The sequence below is a fragment of the Typopeltis vanoorti genome, chromosome 24 (genome assembly GCF_054136105.1).
Source record: "Typopeltis vanoorti isolate ZY-2024b chromosome 24, IOZ_Tvanoo_1.0, whole genome shotgun sequence".
Taxonomy (NCBI): domain Eukaryota; kingdom Metazoa; phylum Arthropoda; class Arachnida; order Uropygi; family Thelyphonidae; genus Typopeltis; species Typopeltis vanoorti.
The window spans coordinates 33876514-33891506 of NC_143572.1; the positions used below are offsets into that span (position 1 = coordinate 33876514).

General features: G+C 36.4%; 1 protein-coding gene across 3 annotated transcripts in view; it reads right to left on the reverse strand.

Annotated features, from left to right (window-relative positions):
• Window positions 1-14993, reverse strand: part of LOC150093092 (fibronectin type-III domain-containing protein 3A-like) — a 557362-nt gene that overhangs the window by 407273 nt on the left and 135096 nt on the right. For all 3 annotated transcript variants that reach the window (XM_090414067.1, XM_090414066.1, XM_090414069.1), the window contains one exon: window positions 14259-14405. In XM_090414067.1, the coding sequence (XP_090270193.1) occupies window positions 14259-14405 (147 nt within the window). The remainder of the gene's footprint in view (window positions 1-14258; window positions 14406-14993) is intronic.

The window sequence follows — 14993 nt, forward strand, 5'->3', positions numbered from 1 at the left end:
TCTCAAGATTGACTTTCAATGCAAGAAATTGAGCTGGTGTCATGAGTATCGAGACTCTCCGGTTCGATTTCTCATCACTATTAATTAAAAAATGTCTTAAATTATTTTTCCATTCTTGCTCATTATTTAGCGCTGTCAATTCACAACATTAATTAGCGGGGCGATCAGTAAAACCAGCTGGGCGGTTTGCCCATTCAAAAGGTCCTGGGGAGAACATAGACTATCATATCCTGTACACCTCTTGAGGGTACATGTCACGAATTTGATGATGACTTTCTTACTTATTTATCCCTTCAGTATGATGTTAATTTTTTTTCCTACTTAAAACTAAATAGGAGAATTGATCACTTCTAATTTCAAATCCTCTACTTACTTTTATATCCTGAACAAGCATGAAGATATCACTATCCATGATAATTATATAAGACTTTTCATTTTACTTATCGTCTCTCCACATGAAACTACATCTTAAGAAGTTCTTGACTAGTCTGGTCCTGAATAGAAATCCAGGAGACACTTGTCATTATTATTAGCTATGTCCTTTTCTCTAAATTTTCCCCAAAGATTTCTACCTAGTCTAGCTATAAATACTGTTACAACTTGAACAGTGCATAAATGTTTAATCTATCAGTAAATCATTTACAGCTTTCAGCACATACAAACAACATGCATCTAGCACCACTCAATGTTCGAAATGTCCCCAATTTGCCTTCACACACATCCAAAGTCTGTGAGGTGACATATCAATAGTAGCATGCACAACATCCAATGAAATGCTTTTCAGCAGTATTATGGTTAATAATGCTTACTCCAAATCCACCTTCAAGCTGACAACGCTGAGTGTCATTTCTTGCAGGCTACTCTTTCAAGCTCCAACCACAATTTGAAGTTCAACTGGTTCAGATCGGGAAACACATATCACTAGATACGTGTCTGATCACATATCTAGTGATATGTGGTCAGACATATTTATCTCCAACTACTGTTGTGTGGTCCTTGAGTGCAGGGGCTGAGTACTGTTGGAAGGTCCACTACCTACTGTGAAACAAGGCGTTGTTCAAAGGCCATACCACAGGTTCCAGTACAGTGTCTTGATAGACTTTGGGAGAGGTTTTGACCACTATCTCACAGAAATATAACTTGGATACCCCTCCCTACAACCACCACCAAACAATCACTGATGCAGGGTGATGACCTTTCTGAATCATGGGTGCTATGGCATGTGCTGTACAACCATCTGAGGTATCTACTCAATTGTTTTGGCAGTTAAACAACTCTTCAATGGTGAAAAATCTTCTCATCATTGAGGAGGATATCTCTGTGTCTGTTGCTCACATACCCCCCCCCCCCAGATAAGTGCCTTTGATTTTATTGCCCTCTGCTAAATAAGTGGTGTTAGGAAGTGTCCAGTAGAATGATGAGAGACTATCATCCCCATTAGTACACATACTATTGTTCTTTGCAAAGGGTTCATCTCTTGTAACATTCACTTTCTGCATTCTCACAGGATTATGGCAGAGGCGTGTATTCACAGCTCTCACAAGATGTTGCATCATAATGCAATGAAGCGACCTGTTCTTTGGCAGTCAGATACATCTTCTGAATCATTATTATGTTTAATAGTCCGATACACAAACATCATGCTGATTCCAAATGTTTTTAGCACGTTGAAAATAGCAGGTCGCTGCATTCTAGCCTTGTAAAGAGCTATTACAGCTACACAGTTCTCCCCTGTATGTTTTCCCATACAAGTAGATCCCTCTCTCTCTCTCTCCTGATAAATACATGAATGTTGGCTGCACACAACTCCATTAACAGAACCGAACTTATGCAATTCTGTGAACAGCATGGGGGGAGGGCAGAAGTTGCAACAGTATTTATGGCAAGATTGCGCATATACCTGAGATTCATTTCCTACTGTTTAGATCTCCAACAACAATAAGCTTTTCTATTTTCTTTGTCAGTTGCCTTCTCTAATGACTTGAAAAATTCCTCTACTTTCTTAGAAGAACCTTCTGTGGGACTAGCTACAGACACAAATAAGTTTCACTGTCTAATTTCTCACTCTGAAATTTATTCACATAATTACTTGAAATTGCCTAATGATCAATAAGTTGATCATTAGAGGGGGGGGGCAATACAGAACTGCTAGTTCATTCATTTCCTAGTGGATTAAATTATTATTAAAGGCTACTCCAAGGAGTCCTTAGACTCATCGATATTATCTGGCTCAAAGTGAGATAACAAAGCAATTCAATCTGTGGTATATTAAGTCAACACTTAAAAAGTAAGAAGTAAAAAGTAAACACGTTTACTACTCTTAGCTTTTTTTTTTTTTACTGAAGTAAAACTACTATTAACAGTGTTCTTTAAATAACAGCCATTGTCTCAGAAATCAGGGCAATTCTTGCAAAACATCTAGAAATATCACTATATATTATTAATGAAGTTTTTCATGAAGCTCTTATAATTTTGAATCAATATAGCACAGCATGCTTACTTTGTTTAGGTGCACCCCTAAGTTTTCAACTTGGAGGCTTAGATCGGTGATTAAAACTGTTATAAAATTTACATTTAGTTATATTAAATATGGCCAAGTGGTTAGCGTATCCGCTCTCCATCCAAAAGGATGCGTATTCAAATCCTGCCGTGGGCATGGATGTTTGTGATTGTCTGTGAAAATACTAGTGGTGGTGGTGATGGGCAGTAGATTGCGTAGATGATGATGATGATAGTTACGGTTCATTGAAGTTGGTGGAGACGGAGAGTTGTAGAGCAGGTGCCCTCCCTTGATGAGTCCTTGGAGGTATCATGTAATAATAATAATAATAATAATAATAAAATCAACAACAGATAATATCTTTTGAAAAACATACCTTGAAATTATTATTATAAAGAAAGACCTCCAGGGAGTCAGGGGCTAATTGAGGAATGTCACATACTATCCACACCAGCTGTCATTCCTGTTTTTGAATTCATTCACATTACTTGCATACATGACATTCAATGACAAAATCCATTCCAATCATGCGCCACTCAATGGGAGAAAAATCTAGCTTTCACTTCTTCTTGGCAGCAGCCATATTCAACTTCCAAGGATACTTCTTGTGCTTTCTTCGTCTTCCATAAAATGAAAAATTCCATCTACTGGTATCTTGAATAACCCTTTCAGAAGATTGTAAGTCTCAATCATAAAGAAGCTTGTAAGTCTCACCCCTCTTTCTCCTGTTTGCTGGTGCCTGTAGTCTACAAATTGTCAATCTGTCTTCATAATCAGTATTTCAGTATCCTGATATGGTTTTAAAAATCTCTCTTGCACTCTCTCCACTGTATCAGAATCACGATGGAAACCAGGAGACTAGACCTAAAAGCAATAGTCCAAGTAAAGTCTTATCAAGGCCTTGTAAAGAGACAAAATGACTTCTTAATCTTTAAATGTCAAAGTTCGTATCAGCACTGCAATTATCCTCTGAGTTGTATTTTCAATCTTTGCTATATAGCCCTTGAACTTCCTGTCTACTAAAACTACAAGATTGCTAGACTGATCAGTTTCTTCTGGCATAAACACACCAATATGATATAACACTGGATATCTAATCATACCAAATTGTGATTTATATTTTCTAACACTGAATGACAACCGTTTACACATGTCCACAATTTCAGCCTATATAAATCATTCTGCAAGTACTTTATATCATTGTTGCATTCTTGAATACCCTGCATATCTTTGCATTGTCCACAAATGGATGCATGCTGCCTATCAAATCCTTTCCAGTGTCATTAATGCATGGATTGAATAACAATGGACAATAATGAATAACAATCCTTGTGGTACATCACTGGTTACCTTAAATCTTGTAGACTCACATCCCCCCACGTGCAACTTTTTGATATCAGTCAATCAGCTTATCCTCTTATCTGCACCAACATTTTATAATCCAATCCCATATTCTCTAATTTATACAACAGTTTATCAAGCTGTATTCTATCAAAACCCTTATACAAAATCCAAAAGTATCATGACATATCCATTCCTCTTGTCTAACTCAATAGTAACATTATTATAGAATGTGAACAAGTTGTTCAAACATGGCCTTCTCTTAGTAAATCCGTGCTGTTCATTGCAAAGTAAAGATTCTCTGTCAACCTATTTCTGAATGCAAGCCCCCTAACTAACTTTTCCAAAATCTTCACCACCACTCCGGAGATTCTAATAAATCGAAAGTTGGATACATCAGTCTTTTCGCCACCTTTGTGTAATAGAATGACCATACAATCTTTCTCCTCCTGTGGAATCTGTCCTGTTCTGAGACTCAAATAATATAGCTTGGTCAAAGGAATAGTCAATTCAGCTAAACAGTCTTTAACATCTGTGCTGATATCCATCAGTCCCTATTGCCGAATTCTTATTCAGTTTGTGCAACAGCTCTAGTACCTCCTCCTCATAGACCTGAGTTTCTTCATTCAGCAAAGAGGTAGGAGTGAGTGCATATTCTCCTATACTGTTGCATACACCAGATTGCTAGCTTTTAACAAAGTGGCACTCATTAGTTGAAAAATGTCTTCTGCATCTGCCACCTGCACACAATCTGCATTCAGTAGAGTTTTTCTTTCATACTCTTTTTTTTTTTTTTCATTTAAATTCTTTTGGGTTTTCCTTGGCTTGCAGAGCTAGTTTCTTTTCATACTCAGACTTAGCTTTCTGTACAAAGTTGTAACTCTTCTGGCCTGCTGCTTATAATATTCATAACTGACATCAACCTCATGCAACTCAGTATTTCTTACAGATCTTTTTCTTAGAATTTCTTGCTTAATAAGATTACACATCAGTTTCACGCCTGTCCTATTTATTCTTCGAACTCTAGGGACACATTCTGCTATTGCCTCATTTTTAAATGCTTGCATGCACTGTCAATATTCCTCCATTTAGCAGAACCCAGCATATTCCTCAGTTGGCCATATAGTCTGCATGATACATAATTTCCTACTTTCTAGTTCAGCAGGTGACCATTCAAACATTCATAAACTTAGCCACTTCCCAAGTGAGTACTGCATAATGATATCTATGACATCAAGTTCCTTTTATCATATGATGCTTGAGGAAGTTTTCTTGCAACAGCTTAATAAATTCATTCTTCTCTTGAGTTAATGTCATGGATAATTAAATGATACTACGTGTCTCATTTAATTATCCAAACAATCAATATTGTTTAGATAATTAAACTCTCCCATTATGATTACTTGTTTCACACTCTTCTTTCTTTAGTAATGCATTTCTTTGTCACTGGCAATCGATCAGTAACAACACCCCACTATGTATTTGATTTTGCTAGACTGTACCTCAAGCCAGATGGCTTCAAACTCACTGCGACATGAAAAACTGTTACTAGTATCATCTTCTTTATACCCTCTTTTACCTTGCAGTGTCGAGGATCCATTGATCATCGGACCTCAATCCGTTTACAGGATAAGGTGGTCAGCCCTATGCCCCGGTATATCCTATGGCCTGTAGTGTTAAGTTCTCAAGGCCAGTTTGCCTGCTTTGCGGGATGAAAAACCCCAGAATAAACTGAGGAAAAAACCCTGCTGTCCACGCCCAAGACTGGCTAACTTGGCTATGGCTGAGGAAGATCCTTCAGCTCCTCATGTCACCGACGGGAATCGAACCTAGGACACTCCTTCCCCAGGCATATGGTTGCGAAGCGCATAGCCACTAGGCTAACCGCACAGACACTGTTACTAGTATTACTGTCATATGTCTGAATGCTAACCTGGATTCAAGTCATCCAATTTCATTAGCAGCACACATCTCCACCCCCCCTCCTCCTCTCCTATCTAAAGATACTGTACCATTTACACTCGATACAAGTAAGTATTCTATTTCTGGTAACAAAGTCTCACTAATGTCTACAATATATCGACCAAGGTAACAAACTCTACCCATTTGTTCCTAATACTCCTAGCATTCATGTGCAGACAAGTAACATGCATTCATCTCTGTAGTCTGCATGATACAGTTAGATACCTTGCAGATCTGTTTTTATGCAGACATCTTTGCAGATGCATGATAAGTCCAATCTAGATGAGCAAAGAATCGTTCTCTCCTCATAATCATTTTATTTTTATTATTATTACGTGACACCTCCAGGGGGTCCAAAGACTCATCGAGGGAGGGGCACCTATTCTACAACTATCTCCACCACTCAATCTACCAACTACGACGAACTGCAACTACCATCATCATCTACACCATAGGCTCACAAACTTTTTCGGACCACCACCCACTTTACAAGACATAAATTTTGTAACCCCCCATTATAACAGTTTTCCGCGTTTTTACTCATAATATTAAATTATATAAAATTGGGTTTATTTTTGTACAAATCAATTAGAAAAGTGGTTTTATATATTTTATATATATTTTGAAATGAAATATAACAAATATATTTGCTACTGTAAATATAACCTATTATACACACATATATACATATTCTATTTTCTCATTGACATAGAAAATTGACATCTATTTTTATCTGACATGGTAAATTTTCAAATGATTAAATAATTGAAATAGAAAATTGATAAAAAAATTGATCATGTAAGACGGGCATAAGATGAATTAAAATGCAATATTTAAATTTTAAATGATTATCTAATCGCAAAATCACGAAAATAATTAATTTTTAAATATATATTATTAATTTCTTCTATAAAGAGCCACCGACCCCTAGACTGCCTGAACACCGCCCCCAAATGTTTCTGATCCCACTATAGCCCCCCCTAGAAGGCTTCAGCACCCACTGGGGGGCGATACCGCCCACTTTGGGAACCTATGATCTACACCAATGTCATCTATCCCCCACCATCTCATCACCCATCATAATTTAGTTTCATTAACTCTGTGTTATTAGGTCTCATACCAATTAATAGTTTTTCAAGACTCCTGATACCAAATGCATTCAAGTTTAGGCTATCCTTCTTACACAAATCCATTTTTCCCTCAAACTCACTCCACACATCCAAACACTCACATCCATTCCTTCTGCACAGCCTACGCATTGAAACATTTGCCATCATAGCCCTTCTTAATTCATTTCAATCATATCTAGGCAATATACTTACAATTTTCACATTCTCACTCTTGTTTCTTCCAACAACCTTTCTTTATATTTAGAGTGGAACTGCAGTACTTCATATTTTTGCTATCTCCATAAACCTGATAATTTAAGTGAGACAGTACATGGATACAAGAAAAAGGATGAATAAACAAAATGATATCTCATAATTACAGCGAAATTGTGTCTTATCAGTTCAGAATTGCGAACAGCGCTCTTCTGAGGGAGGAAACGAGAGAGAGAGAAAACTGACAAAAGTGGCAGAGTTCACTTAAATTGCTATATTGAATCACTGGTCGTTTTTTATTGGCTGAAACTTTAGTGTAAATTGTCAAGCTTTCAATTCTCTGAAATCACAGAGGGGCAATGTGCACTTGCAGAGTTGCTATCTCTTCTTATTGCTATAGTATCTGAAATCCATAACTTCATTTCATTATTTCAAAAATCTTTTAAAAGTCTAGGATGTGGCTTTCTCAATTTGGGGGATATGTTTTTTTTTTCAAATGGATTATAATTTCTGTTTTTATAATAATCCCTTTTTAGTGTTTTGTTTTTTTATTCTTTTTATTTTTGTTACTGTTGTTTAGGTGCTCAGGAATTGGGATATTACAGTTCCAAAAGTGCTCTTGCAAGCATGACCATAGTGATCTAATGTCAAGCCTCTATAGATGACATTACAATCCAGTTGACAAGAGAATTTGTATACTCTTCTTCTTCTGCAGCTTGTCCAACTTAAATGGGGTCGCTGTTAATGATGAGTCTCCTCCACATCCTCCTGTCTTGGGCTGTCACCACATCCAAGTTCTTCATCCTCAAGTCCTCTTCTACCAGTTCCCCCCATCTCTTCTTCGGCCACCCACGCCACCTCCTTGTATAATTACAGTGTAATTATGTTCTCATCAGTTCAGAATTACAAACAACACTCTTTCTCCTTCTTCCACTATACTACATTGTGGTATTCAAATATTTCTTTGCAGGCAAGAATTTTGGTTGGCTTTAGAAGGGTAGCCAGTCTGTGACTAGTAGTAAAAACTAATTTGTAGTCCATATGATCAAAAATATAGTTAAAAATCTTATACATATTCTAAATATAGGATATGCTTTACCATTTTAGGTGAAGGAAAATTTTCTTTGTTGGATGTGGTAGTTAACTGAGAATTTGTGAGAATTTATATGCATTGATGAACTGTGAAAGAATGACCGATTTCTTAACAGAGTATGAATGGCAGGAGTTAAGGTACAGGTAATTCCCAATGTAGGTAGGTTCATGAAATATTTTTGTTTCTATATGGTTGTTGAATCTGATTAAAGTTAAATTTAGGAAATTTATAAATTTTTTACATTCTGATTCTATGGTAAATTTAAGTCAGTTACTGAATTTATATCTCAGTTAAACTGTCATTTATATTGTCTCAGTTAAATTATCAAGTTTATGAAGATAGAAGTATGAAATAATGCAGTTCTACCTTAAATATAACTTCAAGGTATGTTTTTCAAAATGCATTACCCATTGTTGATTTAATGTAACTTAATGCAAATTTCATAATAATGCAAATTATAAAAGATTCTGCTTTCAGGGCTATTTTTTTACTGAAAGCTTGTTTTTCATCTCTCTCTCTTCTTATCTACTAGTTCCAAAATGTCTCCAGTCATCCATACATTGTTACTCTTTTTGAAGTAACCCAGAATCCTTGCTGGGTTACAGAAATTGTTCACTAACGTGTACTACCACATGAAATGGACAACTCAGTCACATCTTTCAATAATTTTGGCCTGAGTAATGATTATGAGCTGAGTTTTTAAACAATGATATTGTTAATCAATATAACATGTGCTAATTTTGTTCAGGAGCACCTCTAAGGTTTGAACAACTTGCTAGCATAAAAACTCAACTCATAATTAGTTGTCCAGACAAAATTATTCAAAGATGTGGCTGAGTTGTCCATTTCATATGGTACATGTTAGTGAGCAATTTCTATAACGCATCAAGGATCCTGGGTCATTCCAAAGAGAGTAACAACGTATGGATGACTGGAGACATTTTGGAACTAGTAGAGAAGGAGAAGAATGGAGAGAGAGAGAGAGAGAGAGAGATGAAAAACAAGCTATCAGTAAAAAATAGCCCTGAAAGCAGAATCTCTTATAATTTACTCAAGAAATAAGTAAACAGAAAATGCAGATAAAGAAAGACCCAATTGCTGAATGAAAACATGCATTTGAAAAAAATTACCCCAGAACTGTGTACAAAATAATCAATAAAACTGCAAGAGCTACACTTTTTGCAATTACTCAAAAATAAGAGTATCCCCCAATCAGGCCCATCATACCATGCAAATAGATCAAAAAGAATCCAAACCAAAAATTCCAGAAGAAAAAATTATCATGGCAATAAAATCAATGAAGAATGAAAAGTCGCCTGGATTGGACAGTCCAGGTTGCTTTTTATGCAACAAGCAAGCCTTTGATTCAGTAGATATAAACTGTATGACAGAAACACTACATAAAAAAGGATTGAAACCATACCTAATCAGTATAATCAGAAAGTGCTACACAGAGAGACAATAGCAAAATTCAGAAATAATGAAACAAGTAAAATCCCATTCCAGATGGGAGTCATGCAGGGCTGCCTCTCTCTCTCCCTACTTGTTCAACCTGTTCCTCAGAGAGGTAATTAGAGAATTGCCTGGGAGTAACATCATTCACTTAAAATATGCAGATGATACTGTTCTGACAGCCGATAATTTAGAGACCCTAAAATCAATGATTTCTAATCTAAATCTAACCAGCAACAAATACAACATGGAAATAAATCTCAATAAGACAAAAATTAAGCAATACGTAGAGTGAAAAAATATGTCCGTGTTACAATAAATTTCTTCTGGTTCCCATCTGCCATACGGCCGCGGGAGGGTAGCTATATGCTACCATTCTAGGGAGAAATGATTATAAGCAAGGTGGTTTCCCGTTGCCTTCCTTGCCGTAAGTATTTATGACTGTAACCTGTGTGTTTATGGGGCCGGTTTGCCTGCTTGCGGGATGAAAAACCTCAGATAAACTGGCGGAAAAAACCCTGCTGCCCATGCCCAAGACTGGCTAACTTGGCTATGGCTGAGAAAGATCCTTAAGCTCCTCACGTCGTGGATGGGAATCGAACCTAGGACACTCCTTCCCCAGGCATATGGTTGCGAAGCGCAAAGCCACTAGCTTAACCGTGCAGACTACAATAAATAATAAAAGAATAAAATAAGTGGATAGTTTCAATTATCTCAAACAAGTGGACAGTTTCAAAAAGGTCTTCAGTGAACGATCTAAGTTACATGAAATCTATAGCACAGAACTGGTCTAGGATGGTCAGAAAAATATTTCTTTATTTTATTCAACTTGTTGAATAAAATATGAAGAAATAAAAAAATTATCACAGCCTAAAGACTAAATTCTTCAACTCAATGATCCTTTTGGTAGTACTGTACAAAGCAGAGAGCTGGATTGCTGGAAAACAAGAAGACAGATTAAATGGTTTTAAATCAAAGTGCTTAAGAAGCATCAACGGCACAAAAAGTGGACTGAAAGAAAGACAAATGATAAAGTAATGGTTTGGTTACACTGATAACATCCTAAATAAGCTATGCAAAAGACAATTACTGTGGTTTGGGCAACTCAGGCTTGACCTCATTCCAACAGATGGCAAGGCTGGCAGTAGACAGAAAGCCCAATGGAGGAAAAGAATTTGTGGAAGACTCAACCCATCCTGAATGAATTAGAATGATGATGAATCTAATCTTAAGTTCAAAACTGATGGAAAAAATATTTCTTTTTTTTTTCCATTCTAATTCTATTTTTATTGACAAAACTACCTAAAATTATAAATCTCTTCCTTTTATTTCAATTAGGCACTCCTTATACTGTAAATGATAAAAAAAAAAAAAGTTCAGTATACTTCATGTAGTAATTTATACTGTTAATTGGCCTCTAATGGACAGAGAATGTGCAATATGTAGCTTCTCCCTGCCAAGTCAATCCCACCTTTCCATGGTGTGGTCTGTTTCCACAAGAGATTCTGGAGAAACCAACAAGTATTCCCTCTATTATACTCTAGTTCAAGGAAATGTCAACTAGATCATTAGGTTGCAGTTGACTTTCGTTGCCCAGTGAAATTGGCTTACTAGAGGCCTTAAGTGGCATATTTGGGAATTCCAGTTTTCATCCAGAGGAGAGAGATTCAGTTTCTGTTCCCCTTCTCTTCTCTGTACAATAAGAGCGATACTCTTTAAGGTCATGACATACAAATTAAAAACCCATATTCCACTGCATTCCAATGGTATACAAGTTAAAATGGTGGTGCACAGGTCAGCTGCCATGAACCTGTCAGTAATGAGTCAGGAAGATTCTCGATCAATAGGCACATAATCCTGCTGCCACACACTATGCCAGGTCATGCCTGGAGAATGAGTCTGAGTAGTGCAATGTGGGAGGAACTGCCACAGTTCCTCCCACATTGCAGAACTGCAAGGTCACATTATGGCAAGGAGAATGGTCACTCTCTGTATTGATATCATGTCCAAGAGTATCTCTTCCTATTTCGTGTCACCATTCTATCTTTTTATCTAACAATGAATGAACTGATGAGAAACTTTACAAACAATGACAGTGATACTATGACAAATGAATCTTCCTCAAACTAATTCCAGTAAAAATTAATGCAACCAATCACAACATACAAACGATGCAAGAATCTCCTCAGTAAAAACTCACTTTCATATCTACTTTACTAACATCCATGGCATTAACACCAACATAAATGACATTCATCATCGCTTACAGTCATCCAGATCAGACTTCTTATTCTTGACAGAACCCCATACAGCATCTACATCCACTACTGTCCATCCATCTCCAATGTCCAAGTCACATACTTCATAATTCCTTTTGTTTGTCACAAGGGTGGTATTTGTGCCTTTATCAGATCAGACACTGCATGCCAGAGAGGGCTAATTTAGAATCCCCTGCTTTCGACCTCTATTTGCTCAAAGTTTCCTTGCCTCATTTAGTACCATTCATCTGCTGTATTTATTGTTCTCTAAACTCTGATAACTACTCGGACCTCTTCACATTCCTCTCTATGAAAATCTACCATCTGCACTCCAGTCATCCAAATAGTGAGATCATCTAGGCCAACGCTTCCCAAACTGTGGGCAGTGGCCCCCTTGGGGACCATGAAATAATGAAAACAAATTTAAAATGTTTTAAGACTAAGTGTGCCATATCAAATGTGTATGTAAGATGCTAAAAATGTAATATTTGCATTTGATTTTTGCAATGTTTTGTATTGAATATAAATACAATAAATATTATAATAATATATGTCTGTATTACGATTTTTTTTTTGATGGGGTCCGTGAAATATTTTAATTTTTCCAAGGAGTCTTTACGTAAATCCATAAGTTTGGGAAGCACTGATCTAGGCGACCTCTACATTCACAATTCCAACTGGCTCCCCTTTTCTAACACCACAGCCCAAGAGGCTGAAATATCTGCCATAAGCAATGACCCAACACAAATCGTTCATCTACCTACACAGATTCCTAATTACTCTCTTCACTCTCCTAATACTACTCTGGATCTCTTTTTAATCACTTGTACCTCAAATACACCATGGAGGCAGCCTTCCCTCTCAGCAACTCAGTCCACAATCTTGCAAAAGATTGTGGACTGAGTTGCTGTCTTACTCCAGGAACTCAGAGAGGAGGGATTTGGTCTTTGGTGGAGCAGAATCACATGCAATGGAAACTAAAATAATACTAATAAGCAGAGTGGTGGTCTCATGCTCGTCAATGAAAATCATCCATGCTATATTGAGATTCAAATCCATGGCCTGTAGTTTGTATTGGGACTATGTGAAACATTGGCAACAAATCACTATGAGACCATGGTTGTTAATTATGATGTGTTCTCCCCATTTTGTTTTTGTCAGGAATGCAGGACAAACGTTCTTAGAAGTACTTGAAACTAACTATCTTATCTGCTCCACTAAAAGACCAAATACCTTTCTCTCAGTTCCCGGATTATATAGAGTTCCCTGTTCCTGTAAGTTAGTCTACTGTGGACAGACAGGAAAACCATCCAACATCCATATGGAAGAACATAAAATATACATCTGTAGTCATGACTATGGTCAATCAGACCTTGCAGACAATGCTCTAGAGAAAAAACTGTCTTTAGAATCCAAGCTGCTCTCAGAAATCAGCCTAATTTGAATAAATATGGTTGCATTAAACTGCCTAAAATATGGGAAACATTAATTCAAGATCCCAGTTTACATCCTAGGTTGTCAACAGGAGCACACAAAGGGCACCCCCACCTAGTTGGGACTCTAGTCTTTTGTCCAAGTGTTTCACTTAGTTTTGTGTTTCCTTTGTGTGTGTGTGTCACAAATCTCATATTGTACTCCCTGATGATATCTCAGTGAATGAGATGAAATACTAGAAGAATTAAATAATAGTTTAATCCCTTCTCAGTACTGTTTTACTCCATTAAGCCTCTAACATGACATTTATATGCAATGTGTAAAGCATAAGTATCACAATAAAAACACAATGTTGAAGAAAATGTTCCAATTAAAAACTATGATTGTCAAAATATTAGAATACTTATGATTTTCAGGTAAACAATCAATATATTTAAACAAAATATAATTTCCAAAAAAACAACACTTAGTTTTCTAAATTAATCTGTTTTCTGCATTTCAAATTGCAAAATGTTTTTTTTTCTTTCTTTCCATCATTTATAAAGTTTAAAAGAGCATTTCTCCATAATGATAATGTGAATATAGTTCAGTATATAACAATGATAAAATAATATTGGCAAAGTATATCAAAGTTTCCAAAAGGAAAACAATTCAAATTTAAAAAATATATCTTCTGAGTAGCTATATTCTAATTTCACTTCATCAGAACTAAAAGACAAAACACAGCATCTTTTGCACTTGAATTAAAAATAAACTTTAAAAATCATCTGAAACATACAAAACTATATTCAGCTAGGAAAGAAATGAGATTATTTAAATCATAAGCCAGATTGAGGGAGATGGGAAGAAACTGGAAAACTAAGGAAAAATACATTTTAAAAAACAGATTGAAAAACCTTTTCTAGGAGAATTTACTGGGGATGTCTGTGGCACACTACTTTCCTTTTGTCTTGTCTCCAATTTTTTTTTTAATCTATTAAACTGCCGCTGTGTTCTTTCATCTTTGTGATGAGAGTGTGGTGGTGGTGGTGGTGGTGATGGACCTAAAATGGAGAAATAATTGATATGGCACATAATTAAAAGAATCTAACCACCAAACATCTGTATGATATATATATATATATATATATGTGTGTGTGTGTGTGTGTACAAAGATGAATATGATACAAGTGTGCTGAAAAGTTGTGATAATCACCATGAAGGAACTGAGGTAGAACCATGTAACTTACACATTATTCTACATATTCCCCACAAAGTGTTATACACCTGTCACAATGCTGTTGAATCATTTGCAATCCTCTGAGAAAAAATTCTTTCCATTATTGCACAAACCAGTCCTCAGCTGCAAATATGACTTCATCTGTGGTAAATTTTGTTCCTTTCAAGTGTTTCTTAAATATTTGGGAATAGGAAATAGTCAGGTGGGACCAGGGGTCTGGTGAATAGGATGGGTGAGACAGATATTGAAAGCCCAAGTTGTGTATTGTCTGCTGGGTGTCATGAAAAGTGCAAGCAGGTGTGTTGTCCTGCAAAAGCAACATGCCTCTGCTCAGTTTCCTTGCAGTGTTTTTCCTTTGGAGCTGTTGAATAAACTGCTGCTGCTGTAACAGTTTCAGCTTTTTTGAGGTACT